A 24,104-nucleotide genomic window follows, 5' to 3' on the forward strand; every position below is an offset into this window, starting at 1 on the left:
CAAGCAGATCCTGCTAAATCTGAAGCAGTGCCAGGGGACGTGTACCGCATGACTGGCAGGAAAGCCAGCTCCCGGAGACAAAGCAGCACAGCCCGACTTCCACCTGATGCTGGGGACTGGCGGAGCGTATCTAGAATGAAGGAGGCTACTACTGGAGGAGGAAGGAAAAGAGCAACAGGGAGGGAAGTGAAGACATGAGGAAATGGGGCAGCGGATGGGGGGAAATAATGAACCATACACGCATTGCCCTCGCACCTGCCCCACCTTTCATACTCAGTCACCCACCCACTTACTTGCATCAACGCATGCACACATAGGAGATAATTGTATAAGTTGCTACTTATACGTGGCTGATGCACCAATAATTGGCAGTTGTGTGTGAATTTGCACTAGGTGTTATTCTATAAGGCAGTGTTAAGTGCACTAGCACATAACTGTAGGGGGGAGTGGGGCGTGTACATGGGTGCAGCATGGGCGTGTCTCCAAGTATCTGTGTAACTTGGCTCATGTAGGTAATTTGCACCTTTCACTCGTTGACATGGAGTAAATGGTCACAACTAAACTGAGACGTGCCCGTGCCGAATTACACTAGTATTCTGTAATAGCATCTTGGCTCCCAGAGCATGGCATCAGCGCACCTAAATAGAGGTGCCAGTTTATAGAAATGCCTCTATATTCACTCAACTCTCTCTCACACACTTTGTCTCTTCCTACATGCTTGACGCCCTCCACTCCTTACATATGCCCACTCGCTCCAACTCGCACAGTACAGTCAGCCAATGCCTTGCACACACACAGCCACTTGACTATATGAGCCCAGCTTTCTAAATGTCGGAGCTGAGGATTCTGTAAGATACTTTTGCGAGGAGGGAGATCGGGTGGGTGGGTTAGTGGATGATAGAGGCTCACTGAGGACAGTGGTGGTGGAGGTATCAGAGAAGACTTAAGGGATTGAGTAAAGCTTTGTGGAGGATTTGAAGGTTTGCTGGGAGGTGTATGCTGAGAAGTAAGAAGGGAGGTTGAGGCATGAGGTGGGTTTTCCCATTAATGCAAAATACACAAGAGTAACTTAAATGGATGAATAAATAAATTGGTACTGCAGGCATCATTCTGATGCACCCCCCCCCCCCCCCCCCCCCCCCAGAGCTGAATGTGAGTATGAGATTTTTTCAGACAGGATGTAGGCCTCTCAAAGGATAAACAAAATTAACACACAAGATTGCACTGGACTAAAGGGGAAAATAAAAGTAGAACCTAGATTTCATTTGTGAAGTAGCAGAACCAGAAGAACCAGAGAAATCTGAAAGTCTTGCAGAAACTGGACTCCTCTGTATCTGAGATTGTTCTGTGCTTGGAATAGGTGCATAGAAATATAAAAAAAAAAAAAGAATTAAAGCCTGGGGTAGTCCCAACACACTTCCTCTGCCTTTAAAAGTATATAAAGCAAATATTTTTTTCTCCTATCGCGTTTCTTTCATATTCAACTGACTTGTTTCCCTTCTGGGTCTTGAGTGTGAGTGTCATAGGAGTGAAGTATTTCAACTGTATGTTTTTATGCCAAAGTAACCAGATTTCTAAATCACGTGCTTATTATGGAAAGAAATTAAGGACGCATTACAGGAAAATAAATGTTGCATAAAGGAAACAACAGCATTGCTGCTGGACAATTCAGCACTTCTACTGCTAGAGAAGACTGATTGCAAACCATCCCCATATTCCCTGATGGATGGCTCAGCTTTCCTCAGATTTGTTGACCTGATGTTCTTAGATTTTATTCCACGTGTTTTGTCATTTGTAAAATGGTTCTTCTTTTTTTACCATTTCCTTCAAGTTCACTTCAGCATGAAGTAGGGCCAGGATACAGTGCTATATGCCGTCATTCAGCAAACCTCTGGAGAATTTTCTTGTATTTTACCCCCCCCCACCACCACCTTAGAGCAATCCTAGTTAGTTCGTTGTAGTAACAGCCTTGGGCCATGCATCAGGTCACTGCTAGGTATGACCCTTAACTAGCAATCATGACTCCCCCTCCCCCTGTGAATGCTACCTCTAAAGCATTCCAGTTAACCTGGGGAGGATGGGGGCAGAACCTGGGACTTTTGCATAGCATTTACCACCGAGCAGGCTCTTACTTAAAAATAATGGCATTTGGTTAAAGGAACTGCGTTCTTCACATAGTTTCTTTATATCGGACACCAAGCATGGAGGCATCACCCTTGGTTTATGATCTCTTTCCAGAACATGTGCTGCGGTGCTCAGGGACCGGATGACTGGAACCTGAATGAATACTTCAACTGTACTGGAATAAACAACAGTCGCGAGAGGTGTGGGGTTCCCTTTTCCTGCTGTGTGGCTGATCCCGCTGTAAGTAATTTTCCAAAATTTGGAGTGCTTGAAAGGGTGTGAACAGTGCATCTTTTCCATTTTCTGAATTAACTATTATATCATGACTAAAATCTTATTCTTTCACTTTATTTACATGTCAAAATTATTACTCTAAATACAATCTTTATAAACTAAAATCACACACACAAAATCACCATTTATGTTGAGAAAAACAATTGTATCCTTCCTTACTACTATTACTACCAGTCTTTACTTCTGAATACTAATTACAACAGTTCACTTATCTCACACTGGTCCTTTTCTGAATTATTGAGACATGCCTAATCATTTCCTTACTGCGGCTTAAGCTCTCTGTAGAGCTTCAGGTACACATTGGAATATGCTGAAGATAGCAGGAGACACATCCACTTTATACATATGGAGGGCAATTCAGTAAAACGGTGCCTATAGTTAGGTTTCTATTTGCAGCCTTTTCTGTAAAGGCCTAGCAGCGCCAAATGCATCCATATGATTTAGGCATAACCACTTACACAAGCCATTGAGCTGGTGTAAATGCTTAAAACAGTGGTTCCCAAACCTGGTCCTGGAGGCACCCCAGCCTGTCAGGTTTTCAGGATATCCACAGTGAATATTAATGAGAGAGATTTACATGAGGTGGAGGCAGTGCACGCAGATCTCATGAATATTCATGGTGGATATCCTGAAAATCTGACTGGGGAACTACTGGCTTAAAAAAAATAACCTATACATTATAGTATCCTATAAGTAATGCATAACTGTGCACCATGCCCATGCCCCACCCATGTGTTTGCCCACCCTTGAACTACACTCCATCACATGTAGGCACTGTGTTATACAGTAGCACGCAGCTGAAATATTGGCTTTTTTGTATGTATGTAACATATAGTAGCATACATAGTAGATGATGGCAGATAAAGACCTGTATGGTCCATCCAGTCTGCCTAACAAGATAAAACTCATTGAATATGATCCTTTATATGTATACCTGACCTTGATTTGTCCTTGCCATGTGTGTCTATTCTGGTCATTTGCGCACGTCTTCATGCCTAAATGTTGGGCCCCTCTACTACTCTTACAGGATCCCTTTCAAGATATTAACACATATCCATAAAATATGTAATAACAGGGTTTCCATTATTCTTAGCTAAACTTCTCACCCTTAACACTCCAGGATGGGCCTTAAGTTCAATGGATCAGCAGCTTCTAGTGTGCCTTCCTTATGTCGAGTGTTTTTGAGCACATTCAAAATTCTCTGTTCCATGCCTAAATATTTATGTACAAAAATTTCATTTCAAAAATGTAAGAAAGGCTTAAAAACTTGTGTTTTTGAGAAATGCTTCAATGATTGCTCTGTCCTTTTCATTCACTTTTATTGCTGATGTGCATGACCTGAACAATGAGGATTTTTTAGTGTTAAATGTGCCTCTTAACTTTCTAGTAAATACATTCTAGTTCTCTTCTTTTTTTTTTTTAAAGCTTATTTTGGATATTTTTTAACATTGTACACTGCCTAGATGTTAATTATTATAGGTGGTATATCAAGCCTAATAAAACTTGAAACCCCATCAAGCTATGTGTGTTAGACCTTTCAGTGTCCAGGGGTTAGGAGATTCCAAACCTGGAGAAAACACCTAACATAAGCCTGTTGGAAGGAGTCTGGGTGACATGTTTATTAGGGACCCTTACCCTTCGATACCTCATCTGAACTTTATTCCCAGCAGATACAATTATCATTGGGGTTCACATTTGCAATGCTTGCATCCTAAATAAAATTACATATTTCTTTCCACACCTTCTCTCCCATTTTAAAAATCTTTGGGCAAAGCCTACAGGTAACTAATTCCTATCTTTGATCTGGAATTGTCCTAGATCAAAAGAGTTCTGCTAGCACTCATTGCTCAGTTTAATTATTCTTAAAGAAAACCAAATTCTCTTACTTAGACAGTCATTCCTTCCATTCACTGCATGACTTTCCAATATATTTAGTAGACTGATGTGGTGGCTGTGTTAGTCCACTTTTAAAGGTAATAAATAGAAATAAAACAAAACAGAGAAAAAGAAAATAAGATGATACCTTTTTATTGGACTAACAATACATTTTTTGATTAGGTTTTGAAGGTAACCCTTCAGATCAGAAAAATCTCTGATGTAAAGAAGGCTTACCTATAAAAGTTAATAAAAAAATGTATTGTTAGTCCAATAAAAAAGCCATCATCTTATTTTCATTTTCTCTGTTTTGTTTTATTTCTATTTATTACCAATATATTTAGGAAAGTAAAATGGTAATTTCCACTCCCTTCCATTGAGTTTAGGGTCCTCTGCAATTGTACCCTCTCTGCTCCCTCTTATCAGCTTTTCCTCACACTTGGAGCAAAGCTGATATTTTAAAAGATCTTGCAAGCCATTTTTGAAGCATCTACTCATGTAAATCGGCTACACTTATAAATAGGAATTTCAGAAAGACACTGTTTACACATGTAGATGTTCCAGGATTCAGAAATTAAAGCGGGCATCTTGTCGGTGTGCTTTGGCCATGCTGAAAAATTATACCTATATTTCCACTTTTATAGTGGTAATTACAAGTAGCCAACGGGAAATCTTGCTTATTTTACAACTGCTCAAAAGCAAGCGCAACTCTCTTAAAAGTGTTCACTTTAGCTAAAGGGTAACGTCCTTAATCCTGCATTATTTTTGCTTACTAAGAGGGAAAAAAACTCTATTTGGCACCAATTTATTTATTCATTCATTCAAAACTTACTATATTGCTTCAACTGACAAGCAGGACCAAATGGTTTATAGGCTAAAACACACACAAAAAGAAATTACAATATTAAGTACATAAGCGTAAGTACATAAGCACCGCCATACTGGGAAAAGACCAAGGGTCCATCAAGCCCAGCATCCTGTCTCCAACAGTGGCCAATCCAGGCTTCAAGAACCCGGCAACCCCCCCCCCCCCCCCCCCCCCAAAAAAAAAAAAAAAAAAAAAATTAATAATGTTCAATGGACTTTTCCCTCAGGGATGGGAAAGATAAACATGCAGCCATATGTAGGATAGATTCAACTATTAACATAAGGTGCTGTCCAGCTTGACCCAACCCATGTTTTGATGGCAGATTTAAAGCTTGCCCGGGATAATTTTCTGAATTGGGAGCACTGTGGGATTAATTCTACATCTATTTCTACTACTAATAATCATTTCTATAGACTCGACTAGACGCACGCAGAGCTATAAGAATGATAAGTATACAACCGGATGCCTCCATTTAGGTGCCCCAAGGGCAGGCAATAGGATTCTATTCTTTAAGGGTACCTGAGCACCCAGATTCTATTATAGAATACTAGCATAACCTGGTATCAGTGCACATAACGTTTATAAAACACACAGACCTGGCATAAATGTGGCAGGTACATGCATAACTTACAGTAGTCTGTAAATTATGCACATAACTGGGAGCCCCATCCATGCATATGACCCCCCCCCCCCCTTGCATTTACACGCTATGTAAGCTAGGCGCACCGTAATATAATAGGCTTTCTGCTGACCTTTCATGGACAATTGTAATTCTTGTATTTTAGACATTTGCATAATGGGGATGTAAATGCAGGTGCCTAGTTTATATAGTTGTGCTTCACACACGTAATCGTGAGAAAATTACATGTGACCATCTCTGGGAAAAGATGACTAAATTAGTAGATATAAAATGTTGAGAGTGTCTGATTTTTGTGTTTTTTAATTTTTTAAAATATGGATTCATAAGCAGTATGAAAAATTACGTGTTTGAACTTCTGTAACTTTTTTTATTTTTTCACACAAAAGGATGGGGTTTAGACTGTTGTATTACAAATGGTGTGCTCTAACATATGGGTTCTCAACCCGGTCCTCTGGACACATGCAACCAGTCAGGTTTTCAGGATACCCACAGCGAGATTAATTTGCATGCACTATCTCCATTGTATGCAAATCTATCTTATGCGTATTCATTGTGGATATCCTGAAAAACTGACTGTTGGTGTATCCTGAGGACTTTGTTGAGAACCCGTGCTCTGACAAATTTTGAACCTCATTTTTTTTTCTGTTGACTTTAGTCACCTTTTCCCAAAGACGGTCACATATGTGGAAGTTGCAGAATCACCACTGACACAGAAACGGCCATGTGATGTCTGTTTTTTTTCTATGTAGATTTTTGAAATTGTTATTCCTTTTATATGTGTTGACACACACATCCTCAAACGTATTTTACATAGGGCTGCATTTTTGGCGGAGTCTTTTGGAAAATACTTGGGGATATATGAATGTCCCAGTCTGGTCATCACCTTTTCCAATGAAATCCTTGTGCAAAATGGGGCATCACCTATCTAAATGGGTGCAGCATTTGATAGCTTGTTGTTCATGGGGGGCAAAAGTGCCTGTCTTGACACTTATTTGTGCTTTTCAGAAGGAAAAAGCCACCCCCACCCTAATTTCAAAGGAGAAAATATAGTTAATTTTAAAGAAGTTGTGGGGAGTAAAGGCCTAGAATGTTTTGCTATTGGATTTCAAGTAGGTACGTTTTTCCCTTCTTGACCTACCACCTTCCTCCTGCTTTGGGCTTCAAGCTGAAATGGAATTAAGGTGATTTTTTTTTTTTTTAATATTTGATATCCTCTCTGTTTAGTTGGATTGGGATTGCAGTGGGATTCATTTCTAATCATGAGCCTTAAAGAAGCTCATATAGTCTCCCTCTCCTGTAGCAGTTGTGAACGCTGCCTCCACTGCATTTCTGTTCCTAATCAGACCTGATGGCACAGACATCCTAAATCGGGAATCAAACCCAGGCTGCTCTGCACAACTGTGTAGCACTGCCATTGACCACCCAGACTGCCTCAGAAGATGTTTCATAAGAAATTAAGGGGGTCTTTTACTAAAGAGTAGCTTGCGTTACCTGCAGCAGAACCCATTTTATTCCTATGGGCCCTGCTGCAGGTAACTCAAGCTAACCTTTAGTAAAAGAGCCCCTGAATATAAAGAAACGGTGGCTAGGATTGCAAGGATGTAGAAGTGATAGTGCATGTCTTTATAGCCTAAAGTGACAGAAGATAGCAAAAATGGAATTTAATCATTTGCAGTGTGTTTTTCTCCCCATTTCTTTTGCAGCAAACAGTTGTGAATACTCAGTGTGGCTATGATGTCAGAAATAAGGTAGGTGGGTTCTGGTGATTGTAGGCATTTGTGTAACATTATTACATGATGATTGTGTTTATGCATTTGAGTCACATTGGCATGGTTTTATAAATGTTTTCTTCTAATGGTCTGTTAAGTGAAATTAAACTTTTTGGATATGGTATACCAGGATTCTTTTTCAAGGAGGTAGGCATGCCTATATATGAAAACAGTGTTCCCTCTAAGCTGCGCAGGAATCCTCCCCCCTACATTCCTACCAGCAGTAGTCTTTCAGTATCACATTTTCAATAGTGAGGGACAGGCAAGTTTTGCAGGACTCCATAGGACTTGTCTGCCCTAGTGATTTGAAAACACAATAGTGAAGCAGTGCTCCCTACTGGCTGGAGGACTCCCGCACAGCTTAGAGGGAACACTGGTGAAAACTTCAATAGGGAGAATGTAGAAAAATGGAAAATTTTGAGGCCAATGTTGTCACCTCTTTTGTAAAAGGGGGAACATTAGCAGGCCTAGTATGAGGTAAGTAAAAGTGAGACTCAAGGGGAAGTTTGTATACATAAATAGCCCTCTTCTGCTAATGAACTGTCCTATGCAACAGAGAGAGAGAGAGAGCTTTTAGTAAGCAGCAGTACTCTGGATCTATGCACTGCCTCTTGCTGCATGTATTGTGTTTGGATTTTTAATATTATAGCTGATCCACATTTTTCAAAAAGGAGCAGAATTAAACTAGTCATTACAAGTCATAAAATAATTTAAGCATAACAACTAATTTAAGACAGCCTAACCTCACTCAGCACAAAGTATTCAAAAGCACATTTGAATGACTAAGATCTTAGTAACCTTCTGAAATGAAGATAATTGGGTTCAAAACTGATCTCATACATAGTTTAGAGATGCAACCAAAAGAAGTTATCACATGGGTCAAAAGAGAAGTCCCACAAAATAGAGGCAGCCCAAAATGCAAACAAAATCAATATGTTTGCTTTTATTTGACTTTCTTGGTCTGTATCTTAAGGTGTGTGACTTGAGCCTTTTAAGGGAATATACTTTCTTGGAGTTCATGTACATAATACTGCCTTGGTGGATTGAATCGTGAGAATAATGAGTGGAGGAGTGGCCTAGTGGTTAGGGTGGTGGACTTTGGTCCTGGGGAACTGAGGAACTGAGTTCGATTCCCACTTCAGGCAGCTCCTTGTGACTCTGGGCAAGTCACTTAACCCTCCATTGCCCCATGTAAGCCGCATTGAGCCTGCCATGAGTGGGAAAAACGCGGGGTACAAATGTAACAAAAACAAATTTTGATAAAAAATATAATTGATTACAACGAAAAAGTCAGCACTGGTTTAAAAAAATAATTTTATTGTTCCTACAAACTGTGATTATATGTTTCAAAAACCAAGACTTTTTTTGTTCCATTCCATTAGTATCGTAGCAGTGTTATTTGAATGTTCTAATTGTGTTCTTAATAAAATTCCATCGCTATTATGCTTACATCATGTTTTATCTGTTATTTGAATTTCAGTGCTGTTAAATGTGTATATATTTTATCCTGTTTCATGGTAGTCCTATTACTAAGTTTCAATGTGCTGCTTTCAAGTTTTCATCTTTCACTGTGTCTGTCTATAGGTGTTCATTTTGCTATTGTTATGCTGTTAATAAAATTGTAAGTTTAATGTTAAATTGTACCTACAGTACACTGCCTTAGGTGAATCATTTCATAAAGGTGGTTATAAATCCCAATAAATAAATAAAATGTTAAAGCAGCATTTCAACATGGGTAGTCGTATTCTTCCTAACTAGCATTTCAGGACATTCATTTGAGGCTCAGGTAGTTAAAAGCTCTTACAGTTTCACTTTGACCTTTGTCCATGTGTGACACAGATGTCATAGGCAGAAAGTAGCAATGGGCAAGCAGAGAAACCAGAACCCTAAGTGCTGCTGGGGGGAGCCACTGCTGTCAGGAGCACTGGGGGGGGGGGGGGGGGGGGGGGGGGGGAATGCACCAGCCAAAGGTGAGTCAGGGCCAGTAGCTCTGGAGCCAACCCTCGTCCCTCCCCACACACCCAATGCTTTTGTAACATAGATCATGGAGTCATGAAAGATGCAATTTTAGAGTAGTTTTGGATGTTACTGACTGCCTAATATCAAGGTGGAATGAGCAAGAATTGTTATTCTCTTCCTTGTAACCGACTCCCTGCCGTAATCCACCCCCTGCAGGTAGTTAAAGGACAGCTGGAAGTGTTGTATTCCTCAGCTGTCTCAAATTACAAAACAAAGTCCTTTTCTAATGGGTTTGCGTCATCTCTAAGTATACAGGCATTTTGTTCTGTAACTATACATCCCCAGGTTCACACTTTGAAATAAATGGCTTTGCTCAGCTGTGTTTAAATGCTGCTGTAAGTAATTTCTTGTAAGAACCCACTGAGCGATGGCCTGACTTTGCCCTGCGGTTTGGAAGCACTCCATCCCCAGAAATCAGCAGGGATCAATCAGCAGAAATCAGAAGTCTGGCAGTTTAACAGCAAGTTTATCAAAAAGCTACTTGGGGACAGCATACCAATGTTCAAACATTTGATTTGCTTGCTTTTGTGTTTTCCAGAAATCTTCTGAGTGGAGTACGTTAATTTATACCAAAGGATGCATCGCCTCTCTGGAAGCATGGCTGCCCCGAAATATCTACATTGTTGCAGGTCTCTTCATAGCAATCTCATTATTACAGGTTAGTATCTCATGGAAGCAGAGTTCACTAAACTGTCTCAGAGAATTTTTATATGCCAATCAGATTCCTGGCTACAAAATATGTATCTATTTTTTAAATCTTTTTTGCAACATACAAGAGCACAAGAAATTTCACAACCACATTTGTTTTTGTTTTTTTTTTTGTCTGGGTTATTTCATTGTTTGCAACAATAAAACTTGGCTACATTATGGGGAAGCTCACCTGTAGTTACCTTCCGAGTCAGGTTTTACTACTACTATTTAACATTTCTAGAGCGCTACAAAGTGTACGCAGCGCTGTACAAACACAGAAGAAAGACAGTCCCTGCTCAAAGAGCTTACAATCTAAATAGACAAAAAGTAAAGCATTTAATATTTAAGCAGTCAAGCACAAGAGAACAGTCACAGAAGGACTGAAGATGTTGAAGGGTGGTCAGTGTGATTAGGTGTAACTCTGGTTGGAGTAGTGGGAGAAGGTGATAGAAGAATAGAAATGGGTGAGGTAAAAGTAATGAGTGGGTTGATAGGGAGGTTATATAAGACATGTCACTCTAGGGGTGGGCGGGACTAAGTCTAAAGCAGGAGAAGGTATTCTCTGCAGCCTATCTGTGAGATGGAAAATGCTCTCTGAAGCTGCTGCTGCTGCTATAAGTTGTTAGTTTTCTCTCCCTGAAAGAGATCCAAGCCACACCCACGAAGTTCAAACTGTCAGTGGGGAGGGGGAGGGGAGGAAATGGCAGTGCTTGATGAAAGAGAGCTCAGTTTGATAGGAGATATACTATAGGATGTCATTCTGAGGCCAGGCTAAGTCTAAAGCAGGAGAAGGTTACTCAGAACTAAATAAGGACTGCTTTTTTTTTTTTTTTGTATAAGCAGGGCTAGTTGCTCCTTACAGAGGGTCGTTTACAGTATCCACAAATAGTGTCTGTATCACGTGTGGGTCAGCACAGCAAAGGGTCAACATGTGCTTAGCAGCAGAGAGATACTAATGTCAGCTGACAGAACTGAAAAATGAACTTGCAGAACTATTGTTAGTAATATGTAATTTATAATACCAGAAGATTGGAGGGTGGCCAACGTATCGCTGATTTTTAAAAAAGGTTTCAGAGGTGATCCAGAAAATTATAGACTGGTGAGCTTGATGTCAGTGCTGGGCAAAATGGTAGAGACTATTATAAAAAAACAATTACAAAGCATATTCAAAAGTATGGATTAATGAGACAAAGCCTACATGGATTTAGTGAAGGGAAATCTTGCCTCAATTTACAACATTTCTTTGAAGGAATGAAAAAAACATGTGGATAAAGGTGAGCCGGTCGATATTGTGTATCTGAATTTTCAAAAGGCATTTGACAAAATACCTCATAAAGACTCCAGAGGAAATTGAAGAGTCATGAGATAGGAGGTAGTGTTCTATTGTGGATTAAAAACTGGTTAAAAGATAGAAAACAGAAAGTAGGGTTAAATGGTCAGTGTTCTCAATGGAGAAGGGTAGATAGTGGAGTTCCCTGGGGATCTGTGCTGGGACTGCTGCTTTTTAACATATTTATAAGTGATCTAGAGATGGGAGTCACTTGTGAGGTAGTTAAATTTACTGTCAACACAAAGTTATTCAGAGTTATTAATTTGCAAGAGGATTATGGAAAAATTATGAGCGGACCTTAGGAGACTGGGCATCCAAATAACAGATAGTGTTTAACTTGAGCAAGTGCAATGTGATGCATGTGGGAAAGAGGAACTCAAACTATAGCTATGCAATGCAAAGTTCCACATTAGGAGTCACTGACCAGGAAAAGGATCTAAGTGTCATCATTGATATGTAATGTTGAAACCCTCTGCTCAATGTGCAGCGGCGGCCAAGAAAACAAATAGAATGTTAGATATTATTAGGAAAGGAATGGAAAACAAAAATAAGGACGTTATAATGCCTTTGTCTCACTCCATGGTGTGACCGCACCTTGAATGCTGTGTGCAATTCTGGTCACCGCATCTCAAGAAAAGATATAGTGGAATTAGAAAACGTACAGAGAAGGGTGACGAAAATGATAAAGGGGATGGGACGACTTCCCTATGAGGAAAGGCTAAAGCAGCTAGGGCTCTTCAGCTTGGAGAGAAGACGGCTGAGGGGAGATATGATAGAGGTCTATTAAATAATGAGTGGAGTGGAATGGGTAGATGTGAATCGCTTGCTTATTCTTTCCAAAAATACTAGGACTAGGGGGCAGGCACTGAAGCTACTAAGTAGTAAATTTAAAATGAATCAGAGAAAATATTTCTTCACTCAACGTGTAATTAAACTCTGGAATTCGTAGCCAGAGAATGTAGTAAAAGAGGTTAGTGTAGTGGTTTGGATGACTTCCTAAAGGAAAGGTCCATAGACCATTATTAAAATGGTCTTAGGGAAAATCCACTGCTTATTTCTAGAATAAGCAGCATAAAATATATTGTACTGTTTAGAGATCTTGCCAGGTACTTGTGACCTGGATTGGCCACTGTTGGAAACAGGATGCTGGGCTTGATGGACCTTCGGTCTGTCGGAATATGGCAATACTTATGTACTTATGTCCTTACATCCTGCGGTAGTTCTGGCATCTGCAAGCTTCCCACGCTGGTTGCGGAGAGCACGTGAGCCGAGTTCTAATTGGAAAGTGCAGCTACATTGCAGCATGTCAACTGATTAGCGCATGGTTAGCGTTGAGCCCTTTCTGTGTACAAAATAGATGTCATTAAGTGCTAATGCACTAATGGCTGCATGCTAATGGGGAAAGTAGCATGTGGCCATTAATAGGAAAATGGGGGTCATATTTCAGCCACGCTAAAAGTGGCCTTAGCACTTGGGGAAACCATATGCTAGCCATAGAGCAAGCCACCTTTTAGTGTATCATAGTAAAAGGGCCCCTCAATTTGTATTGATTAATGGTGATCAGTGTTGCTGTAATTTGATATTTCAGCGGCATTTTGTACAGTGGATCGTGATCTTTTGTTGTTCAAATTGTCTGAGTTTAGAGCCATAGGTGCTGTCTTTTTAATTGGTTTATCAGATTCTTAAGAAATAGGCAATATTTTGTCAAAGATGGTTTTTCCTCTTTTTGGAAACCCCCAAGTGGTGTCCCTCAGAGGTCACTCATTTGTCCTCTTTTATATAATATTTGTATTAGTTCATTAGGTTCAGTTACCCCAGAATTGAGAGAGAAAATTTATTCTTATGCTAATGACATTTTTCTTTTAATTTCTGTTTGTTAGTAGTAACGCAGCTTATTTTGCCGCTATTACTAATACGATTGAGAAGATTAGAGGGTGGTCAATTTAACACCATCTCAAGCTCAACACTGATAAGACTAAGCTGTTGTAGTTTGGTTCTAATCAGATATCTATTCAAATGTCGATACCTATTACAGATGGAAAATCTCTGAAAGTAGATAAGATACCTAGAATATTAGAGGTATTGATGCTTCTCTGAGTATGGAACCGCAAATCAGTGCTGTAGTTAAAGGCTTTTTTTTTTTAAACTTAAGCAGTTGAGGCTTGTTCAATTTATTTTCTTGAAGATCACTTTAGAATACTCGTTCAGTTAATAATTCTATCCCAATTAGATTATTGTAACTCTCTTTATCTGGGAATTTCAACAAAATTGATGTCTAGATTAGGGTTAATTTAAAATACTACTTCCAAGTTGGTATGTAAGAAGGCTAAGTATGATCATATTTCTCCATTGTTCATAGAGTTCTCCGAGGACAACCAGGCTGCTTGTTCTCACGAATGGGTGACGTCCACGGCAGCCCCTCCGATCGGAGATCTTCACTAGCAATATCGTTTGCTAGCCCTCGCGTGCGCATGCGCGACCGTCTTCCTGCCTGAACGCGCTCGTGTTCATCAGTCTTCTTTTTTCCGCGGCTCAGGACGGCTGTTTTTCGGTCGGTCTGTGCCCCAAGAAGACCCCTCGCATCTTTTCGCCGCGTTCTTCCGTTCGGAAGTGTCCGGTTTTTGTCTTTTCCGTCGTGTGTCTCTCAGTTAAAAAAAAAAAAAAAACTTCCCTTACGTCAAGTTTTTTCCCGTAAGTTTCCTTTCGTTGTTGGGCGCGGCCTTTTTCGCCGCCCGTACGGGTTTTTTCTAACTTTTTTGGTGCCATTAGCCATCATCGTGAATTTTGACTTCGCCGGCGTGATTTTTCTGCCCATGTCCTCGAAGCCTGCCAGCGGCTTCAAAAAGCGCACCCAGTGCAGCCGGACTATCTCCCTCACTGACAGGCACGTTTCAGGCCTGTACTCTCTGCCTTCTCTTGAAGAAGCAGACTCAGGCGGCGAGATTGGCCCAGTGGAATCTTTTGTTCAGGGCCTCATCCGGTGTGTCGACGTCTGCGGTACCCAGCTCTTCTGCTGGTGATCCAGCGTCTATGATACCGAGGTCATCGGTGGTATCGATGTCGTCGGAGGCTGCTTCGTCTTCCAGAGTGCAGGTGAGGGCTGTCCATTCCCCTGCTGGTGGCGGTGAGCCCTCAAGTAGGTCTCCGCCTGCCTCAAGGGCTCCTGCGGTACAGGCCCCCAGGGATCAACCTCTTTCGGACCCGGCCCACAGGAGACGTTTGGATTTGACGTCCTCCTCTTCGGTACCGGGAGGTACCGGTGACGTGCTTCGTGCGAAGGCAAAGAAACATCGTCATCGGTCACCTTCCAGACGTGGTACTGAGAGCTCTGGGTCGTCGGTGGCACCGGCACCCAAGCGTCGACATCGGGAGGACCGCTCACCCTCCATTCAGGAGGTGTCGATGCGCTCCCCTGTGGACAGCCCGGTACCGCCTCCGCGTCCTGGACAGATTCGCAGCTCGTCGCCGGTACCGGACTCCTTGCCTCTCTCGACAGCTGCTCTGAACGAGAGCCTCAGGGCCATCCTTCCAGGGATCCTGGAAGAGCTATTGCGCCCTTCTCCGGTACCGGGGGTGCTTGCGCCGCCGGTACTGACGACTGAGGCGACAGCTGGGCCCTCGTCCGTGGTGAGGTCTCCCGTACTGTACCGGCATCCCCGACGACATCGATGGAGGGAGCTCCATCGCCGCCGGTACGGGAGTCTTCTTCGCGATGCTCCCACCGTGGTCATGTTCCTACGGAGTCGAGGCAGGCACGGCTTCGGACAGAAGTTCATGAACTGGTGTCCGACACCGATGGTGAGGCCTCGTGGGAGGCAGAGGAAGACATCAGATATTTCTCAGATGATGAGTCTGACGGTCTTCCTTCTGATCCCACTCCCTCCCCTGAAAGACAGCTTTCTCCTCCTGAGAGTCTATCTTTCGCGACCTTTGTCCGGGAAATGTCTACAGCCATTCCCTTCCCTGTGGTTACGGAGGATGAGCCCCAAGGGCTGAAATGTTTGAGCTTTTGGACTATCCTTCGCCACCTAAGGAATCGTCCACAGTACCCATGCATCATGTCCTCAAGAAGACATTGCTGGTGACCTGGGCGAAGCCGCTAACTAATCCCCACATTCCCAAGAAGATCAAATCCCAGTATCGGATCCATGGGGACCCGGAGTTGATGCGGACTCAGTTGCCTCACGACTCTGGTGTGGTGGATCTGGCCCTTAAGAAGGTCAAGAGTTCTAGAGAGTATGCTTCGGTGCCCCCGGGCAAATACTCTAGAACCTTGGATTCTTTTGGGAGGAAGGCCTACCATTCTTCAATGCTCATTTCCAAAATTCAGTCCTACCAGCTCTACACGAGCATTCATATGCGGAACAATGTGCGGCAGTTGGCGGACTTGGTGGACAAGCTCCCCTCTGAGCAAGCCAAGCCTTTTCAGCAGGTGGTCAGGCAGCTAAAGGCGTGTCGTAAATTCCTGGCCAGGGGTGTTTACGATACTTTTGATGTCGCGTCCAGGGCTGCTGCTCAAGGTGTGGTGATGCGCTGACTCTCATGGCTGCGCGCCTCAGACCTGGAAAGTAGGCTCCAGCAACGGATAGCGGATTCTCCTTGCCGGGGGATAATATTTTTGGAGAAAAGGTCGAACAGGTGGTAGAACAGTTCCACCAGCGGGACACCGCTTTCGACAAATTCTCTCGCTGGACACCTTCAGCATCTACCTCAACTGGTAGACGTTTTTATGGGGGAAGGCAGACTGTTACCTATTCTTCTAATAAGCGTAGGTACAATCCTCCCTCTCTCCAGCCTGCTGCCCAGGCCAAACCCCAGCGCGCTCGTTCTCGTCAACAGCGTGCGCCTCCACAGGCCCCTGCAGCTCCCCAGCAAAAGCAAGGGACGGGCTTTTGACTGGCTCCAGCAGAGCATAGCCGCAATCAAAGTGTCTGTGCCGGACGATCTACCGGTCGGGGGGGGGGGGAGGGGAGGTTAAAATTTTTTCACTGAAGGTGGCCTCTCATAACCTCCGACCAGTGGGTTCTTCAAATAGTCCAGCTAGGATACTCCCTCAATTTGGTCACAAAGCCTCCAAATTGCCCACCGGGAGCTCAGTCCTTCAGCTTCCAGCACAAGCAGGTACTTGCAGAGGAACTCTCTGCCCTTCTCAGCGCCAATGCGGTTGAGCCCGTGCCACCGGGGCAAGAAGGGCTGGGATTCTATTCCAGGTACTTCCTTGTGGAAAAGAAAACGGGGGATGCGTCCCATCCTAGACCTAAGGGCCCTGAACAAATATGTGGTCCGAGAAAAGTTCAGGATGCTTTCCCTGGGCACCGTTCTCCCCATGATTCAGGAAAACGATTGGCTATGCTCTCTGCACTTAAAGGATGCTTACACTCATATCCTGATACTGCCAGCTCACAGACAGTATCTTCGATTCCGGCTGGGAACACGGCACTTTCAGTATTGTGTGCTACCCTTTGGTCTCGCCTCCGCGCCCAGGGTATTCACAAAATGCCTGGCTGTCATAGCGGCGTCTCTACGCAGACTGGGAGTGCACGTGTTCCCTTACCTCAACGATTGGCTGGTGAAGAACACCTCCGAGGCAGGAGCTCTACACTCCATGCAGATGACTATTCGACTCCTGGAGCTACTAGGATTTGTGATAAATTATCCAAAGTCCCACCTTCTTCCAGTTCAAAAACTCAAATTCAAAGGAGCTCTGCTGGATTCTCAGACAGCTCATGCCTACCTTCCGGAAGCGAGGGCCGACAATCTTCTGTCCCTCGTTTCCTGGGTGCGGGCGTCTCAGCAGATCACAGCTCGGCAGATGTTGAGATTGCTCGGCCACATGGCCTCCACAGTTCATGTGACTCCCATAGCCCATCTTCACATGAGATCAGCTCAATGGACCCTAGCTTCCCAGTGGTACCAAGCTGCTGGGGATCTAGAGGATGTAGTCCAGCTGCCCACCAGTTTTCTTCAATCCATGCAGTGGTGGACAATTCGGTCCAATTTGACTCTGGGACGTCCCTTCCAAATTCCTCAGCCGCAAAAAGTGCTGATGACGGATGCGTCTCTCCTGGGATGGGGAACTCATGTCGATGGGCTTCACACCCAAGGGAGTTGGTCCCTCCAGGAACAAGGTCTACAGATCAATCTCCTGGAGTTACGAGTAGTCTGGAACACTCTAAGGGCTTTCAGGGATCGGCTGTCCCACCAAATTATTCAAATTCAGACAGACAACCAGGTTGCTATATATTACATCATCAAGCAGGGGGGCACCGGATCTCGCCCTCTGTGTCAGGAGGCCGTCAGAATGTGGCTTTGGGCTCGCCGATATGGCATGTGTCTTCAGGCCACATATCTGGCAGGTGTAAACAACAGTCTGGCCAGGTTGAGCAGGATCATGCAACCTCACGAGTGGTCGCTCAATTCCAAAGTGGTACACGAGATCTTCCGAGCGTGGCACCCCCTTGGTCGATCTCTTTGCTACCCGAGCCAACCACAAGGTCCCTCAGTTCTGTTCCAGACTTCAGGCCCACGTCAGACTAGCGTCGGATGCCTTTCTCCTGGATTGGGGGGGAAGGCCTCCTTTAGGCTTATCCTCCCATACCTTTGGTGGGGAAAACTTTGCTGAAACTCAGGCAAGACCGAGGCACGATGATTCTGATCGCTCCTTTCTGGCCGCGTCAGATCTGGTTCCCTCTTCTTCTGGAGTTGTCCTCCGAAGAACCGTGGAGATTGGAGTGTTTTCCGACCCTCATTACTCAGAACGAGGGGGCGCTTCTGCATCCCAACCTCCGGTCTCTGGCTTTCACGGCCTGGATGTTGAGAGCGTAGATTTTGCCTCCTTGGGTCTCTCCGAGGGTGTCTCCCAGGTCTTGCTTGCTTCCAGGAAAGATTCCACTAAAAAGAGTTACTTCATTCTGTGGCGGAGGTTTGCCGTCTGGTGTGACAGCGAGGCCCTAGATCCTTGCTCTTGTCCTACACAGACCCTGCTTGAATACCTTCTGCACTTGTCTTGAGTCTGGTCTTAAGACCAACTATGTAAGAGTTCATCTTAGTGCGATTAGTGCATACCATTACCTTGTGGAAGGTAAGCCGATCTCGGGACAGCCTTTAGTTGTTCGTTTCATGAGAGGTTTGCTTTTGTCAAAGCCCCCCATCAAACCTCCTACAATGTCATGGGATCTCAATGTCGTTCTCACCCAGCTGATGAAGCCTCCTTTCGAGCCACTGAATTTATGCCATCTGAAGTACTTGACCTGGAAGGTCATTTTCTTGGTGGCAGTTACTTCAGCTCGCAGAGTCAGTAAGCTTCAAGCCTTGGTAGCTCATGCTCCTTATACCAAATTTCATCATAACAGAGTAGTCCTCCGTACTCACCCTAGGTTCTTGCCGAAGGTGGTGTCGGAGTTCCATCTGAACCAGTCAGTTGTCTTGCCAACATTCTTTCCCCGTCCTCATACCCGCCCTGCTGAATGCCAGCTGCACACATTGGACTGCAAATGAGCATTGGCCTTCTATCTGGAGCGGACACAGCCCCACAGACAGTCCGCCCAATTGTTTGTTTCTTTTGATCCCAACAGAAGGGGAGTGGCTGTCGGGAAACGCACCATGTCCAATTGGCTAGCAGATTGCATTTCCTTCGCTTACGCCCAGACTGGGCTGACTCTTGAGGGTCATGTCACGGCTCATAGTGTTAGAGCCATGGTGGCATCAGTGGCCCACTTGAAGTCAGCCACTATTGAAGAGATTTGCAAGGCTGCGACGTGGTCATCCGTCCACACATACACATCTCATTACTGCCTTCAGCAGGATACCCGACGCGACAGTTGGTTCGGGCAGTTGGTGCTGCAGAATCTGTTTGAGGTTTAGAATCCAACTCCACCGCCCTAGGCCCATTTTTATTCTGTTCCAGGCTGCACTCTCAGTTAGTTGGATAAGTTTAGGTCAATCACAGTTATGTCCTCGCTCTTGTGAGGCCCAATTGACCCTGTTTGTTGTTTTGAGTGAGCCTGGGGGCTAGGGATACCCCATTCATGAGAACAAGCAGCCTGCTTGTCCTTGGAGAAAGTGAATGCTACATACCTGTAGAAGGTATTCTCCGAGGACAGCAGGCTGATTGTTCTCACCAACCTGCCCACCTCCCCTTTGGAGTTGTGTCTTCCCTTGTCTATGTCTTTGCTATGTACTGGACTGACGAACACGAGTGCGTTCGGGCGGGAAGACGGTCGCGCATGCGCACGGTGCATGCGCTCATGAGGGCTAGCAAACGCTGTTGCTAGTGAAGATCTCCGAACAGAGGGGCTGCCGTGGACGTCACCCATTCGTGAGAACAATCAGCCTGCTGTCCTCGGAGAATACCTTCTACAGGTATGTAGCATTCGCTTTGTACTGGTTGTCTGTTGAGGCTTGAATAATGTTTAAGCTCTGTTTAACTTTTAAAATTTTAAATGGGTTTTCACCAGAGAGCTTTTTAACATTGATTCATTTGCAAGTACAACCCTAAACAAAGGCATAAAGAGGTGATATAACTATTACAAATGCGTCAAGGTTATTGCCTTTCTTTTTTGAATGAACTTGTGCAAATTTGTTGGAACTTTAAAAGAACGTTGAGGGAAGAAGAGTTTTAACACAAGGATTGTCTTATCCGTATACCTAAATCTTTAAGGGTTAGATTTGACTATAGTTGATAATTACAGACTGGCAGCTGGCATTCCTTGGCAATCTAAACTGTTGGTGTTCATAGTTTATCATCAATTGTGTGATTTTATTTTTAATAATGATTTGTTACAATACTCTTAAAATGGATATTGCCTTTTATATAGTACTGAGACACAGTTACTGACATTGACCACTGAGATTAAAGATATGTTGAGTAGGGGTGGTCAGCGTTCTCCTACAGTTTGATATTTCAGTGACCTTTGATGCTATAGATCACTCGCTAATTCTTTATAGGCTTAATGAGTTAGGTATTGCTAGCAAGGTGATTAAGTGGTCTGAAGAGTTCTTAAGGAAAAGATCATATAGGGTTCAGAAGAATGGAGCTATGTCAGCTTCTTGGCTACCTGGTTGTGGTGTTATTTCTTATTGAACCATAAAGCATAGCCAGAAATTTCCCCATTTTTTGAAATTACATACCTATAGTGGTAATTGTTTTGAAACTGGATACCTGTGGTGGTAAGTCACACTTACTCTGTGGCTGCTTTTTGCTTGTGTTCCTTTGGGTGGTTGTTTTTTTTTTTTTGGCTTTGCTGAAGTCTATAATCCACATATTTCAGCTTAAAAATGTATATTATGATGTAAAATGAGTTTCCCAAGTAGTTTAATTTTCTGTTGGTCATTTTTCTTTGAATACAGTTATATTTTTATGACCAGAAATAAAGAACCCTAATGCCAAGTCCAGCTTTTGCTGTTTGTAAAAGTTGAATGCAGGAACTATTTGCTGTGCTATAAAATACGTATTTGTGGTTTTCATCATAGTTTAAAATGTTTTCTGTTTTATCCTGCTTGACTCCTATCCTTCTCATTCTGATGTCTTTGGAATGCATGTTGTCTCCAGTATTTTCTGTTATCACAGGCCTAGTACGGCTGCAAACACCCATAACCAGGAATATAGGATATAATCTCCTGCATGCTCCTTTGTGACTGCCCACTAGGTGTATCTGTAACTTTAGTCTGCTTTATTTCATCCCAGAGCTGTGGTTCTCAACCTTCTATGTATGCTGTGTTCACTTTATCCTGGCATACCTTCCTCCTCTGAACCCCCTTGAGGCATTCATCTGTCCCTTCCATCATAACTCCCTTGGGACAGTCTCCCCTTTGATATCTTCTGATATGTGGCAGTGAGCAGTGCGTCTGTTGCTGCCCCCTGTTGCTGGCACTGGATCAAGCAGCTAAGAATGGCTTGTTGAATCATCCTGCTGATTGCAGGATGTCCTGTAGGCCATTTATGGGAGCACTTGCCTATCCCAACTATTTTCTATACTGGGAAAACATTCCCTTTTACACTTGTATTTCTATCACAGTGTGCCAGTTGTGAAATTCTCCAGGGATGGGAAGTAATAGGTTAATAATATTTCAGTTTCTAATTAGCTCAGGTACACAAGTGCTACTTGGGAAAGACCAGGGTTTGATTCCAAGTTAAATGGGCTGGTTCTCTAGTATTTTTAACATTTCTTTCTTTTGTTTTTTTTTTTTTTCTTTACAGATATTTGGAATTTTCCTGGCCAGGACTCTGATATCTGATATTGAGGCTGTCAAAGAATAACGCATATACGAACTTGAGTTTAAAAGTGTTTCCTGCTACAGGCTCATTTCAGGTTGAAAAGAAACATACCTGATATTCAGTCTCAATTTGGAACATACATCTCTTGCTCTTCTGCATCGTTAAAGTCTTTGACAACTGGAGAAACCTCCGGTACAGCACTCAGGATTCTTTGTTCCAGCCTCTGTGACCTGTTACTGGTGCAACTATTGAAATCCAGAAGGAGCAGAAATGAAATCTTCTGAAAACAGGACCAACAATGTCCTTCTGGTTTCAAGGTGTCCACTGGTTTAGTCCCTGACTATGCTAACTTTCTAATGTACATTCAGATATCACATTGTGATTACAGCTCAATATCCATAGATGCAGTGTTTTCAGTGAAATCATTGTCATACTTTGCACCAGCAGGTAAGAAAATCCGTTCAGAAAGATGGTGACAAGCCAAGCAGTCACTTTTCTTTGGCAGCAAATTCTTTGTGTCTAGTGATTGATAGCTCAGAGCTGTGACACTGGAGAGACCCTAGCTGGGTTTTCCTTTTGGCCAGTTGCTTGCTGACTGAGTCATTTTTGACAAATTATTTAATCTGCTGGTGCTTCATATAACTGAATCCGTCCCTTCCTCTGGTCTTTCCTTCCTTTGTTTTAGCCTGGTGCAGCTTCCAAAAAAAAATTGGCCAAGCATGATTCTAATTTCTTGTCATAAAACTTAGAAATGCTAAGAGTCTCCTCTAGTTTGTAAAGTCAGACTTCCCATTTGAATGTCTATACTGTGTGATAGTCTAAAGAGGAGTGATGACAGAGGACAAGCTTTTTGTTTTTGACGAATGAGAGCTGTGAAAATAAAAGACACAATACAACGAGGATCTGTTTTGATGCTGTACAATCTTTGTAAGCTGAATCAAAAGCTCCCAGGAGATCTGAATCTTACTTTACCACTGTAATTGTTAAATCACATTTCTTAAAAGTCCCATTGGATATAGTTTGCTTTTATAGAAAAAATATTTTATAACTGTGATGCATTAGACTATTAGGATGCAGACGCTTTTCAATGTTGCTTTTCAAGAGTAACTTGAATTAAGAGATTCAGTAGTTCAGATGTTAGACATTGTGGAGGATTTGTACTGGTGAACACACAATCCCATGTCACCTTCAGCAGCTATGACTTTCCCTTGTGTTTGAAGAGGTATTGAGCTCTGAATGGGCAAACACAGAACAACCATCTGGCCTTTATCCATCATGAGGTACCTTTGTGTTGTTTTTAAGTCTTTAGCCTCATGCATTTTGTGATTCTTGATTTTTTTTTTTAACTTTTTTTATTCTACAAATAGGATAAGCAAAACTGCTTTATTTTGTTAAAGATGAGAACATTGGTAGCAATAAAACACCAATGTATTTTAGAGAGACTAGTAGAAAAGGTGGCCACCATGAACTGGTTGATCTTGTAGCTCATTGGACTTTTGAAAATTCGAGTCTCTACTTATACAGATACAAGACCACTAGTGGAAGCAATTTTTGGCAACACTGGACATTTTTATTCTTGGTGAAGAATAAAATTGCATTGAAATGGTGAAAGCAGTTTTGTAATTTTTGAGCTATTGTCTGAATATCGAAGAGTGGAAATTGGTTAATCTTTTTTTCTTGATTTACCTGTATTTTAAATGCAAAGATATACCAAACTGTTCTGAATTCTGAATCTAAACTTAAAAACCAAACCAAAAGAAGCCCAGTGGTGCTGGGTATGATAATGGTTCTGAAAATATCACAAGACTTGAGTATGGAGAGTCCTGTTTTACTGCTCCTAAAGAATCATGCAAGAAGCATTGACATTAGTCCACGATATTGCAAAGCTAACAGGACGTAACAGCCATGAGAAAGATGGTATGACAGCCATGGCTGGTGCACGATTTGCCAGAGATGTTAGAATGCCCTAATATCTATCTCTGCTGTGTAACTCATTGTTGGTTTCATTCTTGGAATGTTTTTATTTATTTATTTTTTTGTCTTGTTCTTCTGGTCTCCTTTTTTCCTCTAGGTCATTTGGGATTTTGGTGTCATAAGCCTTCATTCACATGGGTATTTTCTCTGTGTTCCTTGTTTGATCATTGCATCAGTGGTTATGAAGCTGGGAGTCATGCACTAAGGGCCCTGTTTACTAATCCACGCTGTAAGCACACTATTGTTTTTAGCACGTGCTAATGCTAGAGACACCCATAGGAATATATGGGTGTCTCTAGCGTTAG

At 42.8% G+C, this 24,104-nt stretch overlaps 1 protein-coding gene across 3 annotated transcripts in view; it reads left to right on the plus strand.

Moving 5' to 3' along the window:
- TSPAN14 (tetraspanin 14) overlaps window positions 1-22,725 on the plus strand; it is a 140,540-nt gene extending 117,815 nt beyond the window's left edge. For all 3 annotated transcript variants that reach the window (XM_030203276.1, XM_030203277.1, XM_030203278.1), the window contains exons 6-9: window positions 2,239-2,364; window positions 7,505-7,549; window positions 10,128-10,247; window positions 21,808-22,725. In XM_030203276.1, coding sequence (XP_030059136.1) covers window positions 2,239-2,364; window positions 7,505-7,549; window positions 10,128-10,247; window positions 21,808-21,867 — 351 coding nt within the window. In that variant the 3' untranslated portion in view covers window positions 21,868-22,725. The remainder of the gene's footprint in view (window positions 1-2,238; window positions 2,365-7,504; window positions 7,550-10,127; window positions 10,248-21,807) is intronic.
- Window positions 22,726-24,104: the final 1,379 nt, after the last annotated feature.

Source organism: Microcaecilia unicolor, chromosome 5 (genome assembly GCF_901765095.1).
Source record: "Microcaecilia unicolor chromosome 5, aMicUni1.1, whole genome shotgun sequence".
Lineage (NCBI taxonomy): Eukaryota > Metazoa > Chordata > Amphibia > Gymnophiona > Siphonopidae > Microcaecilia > Microcaecilia unicolor.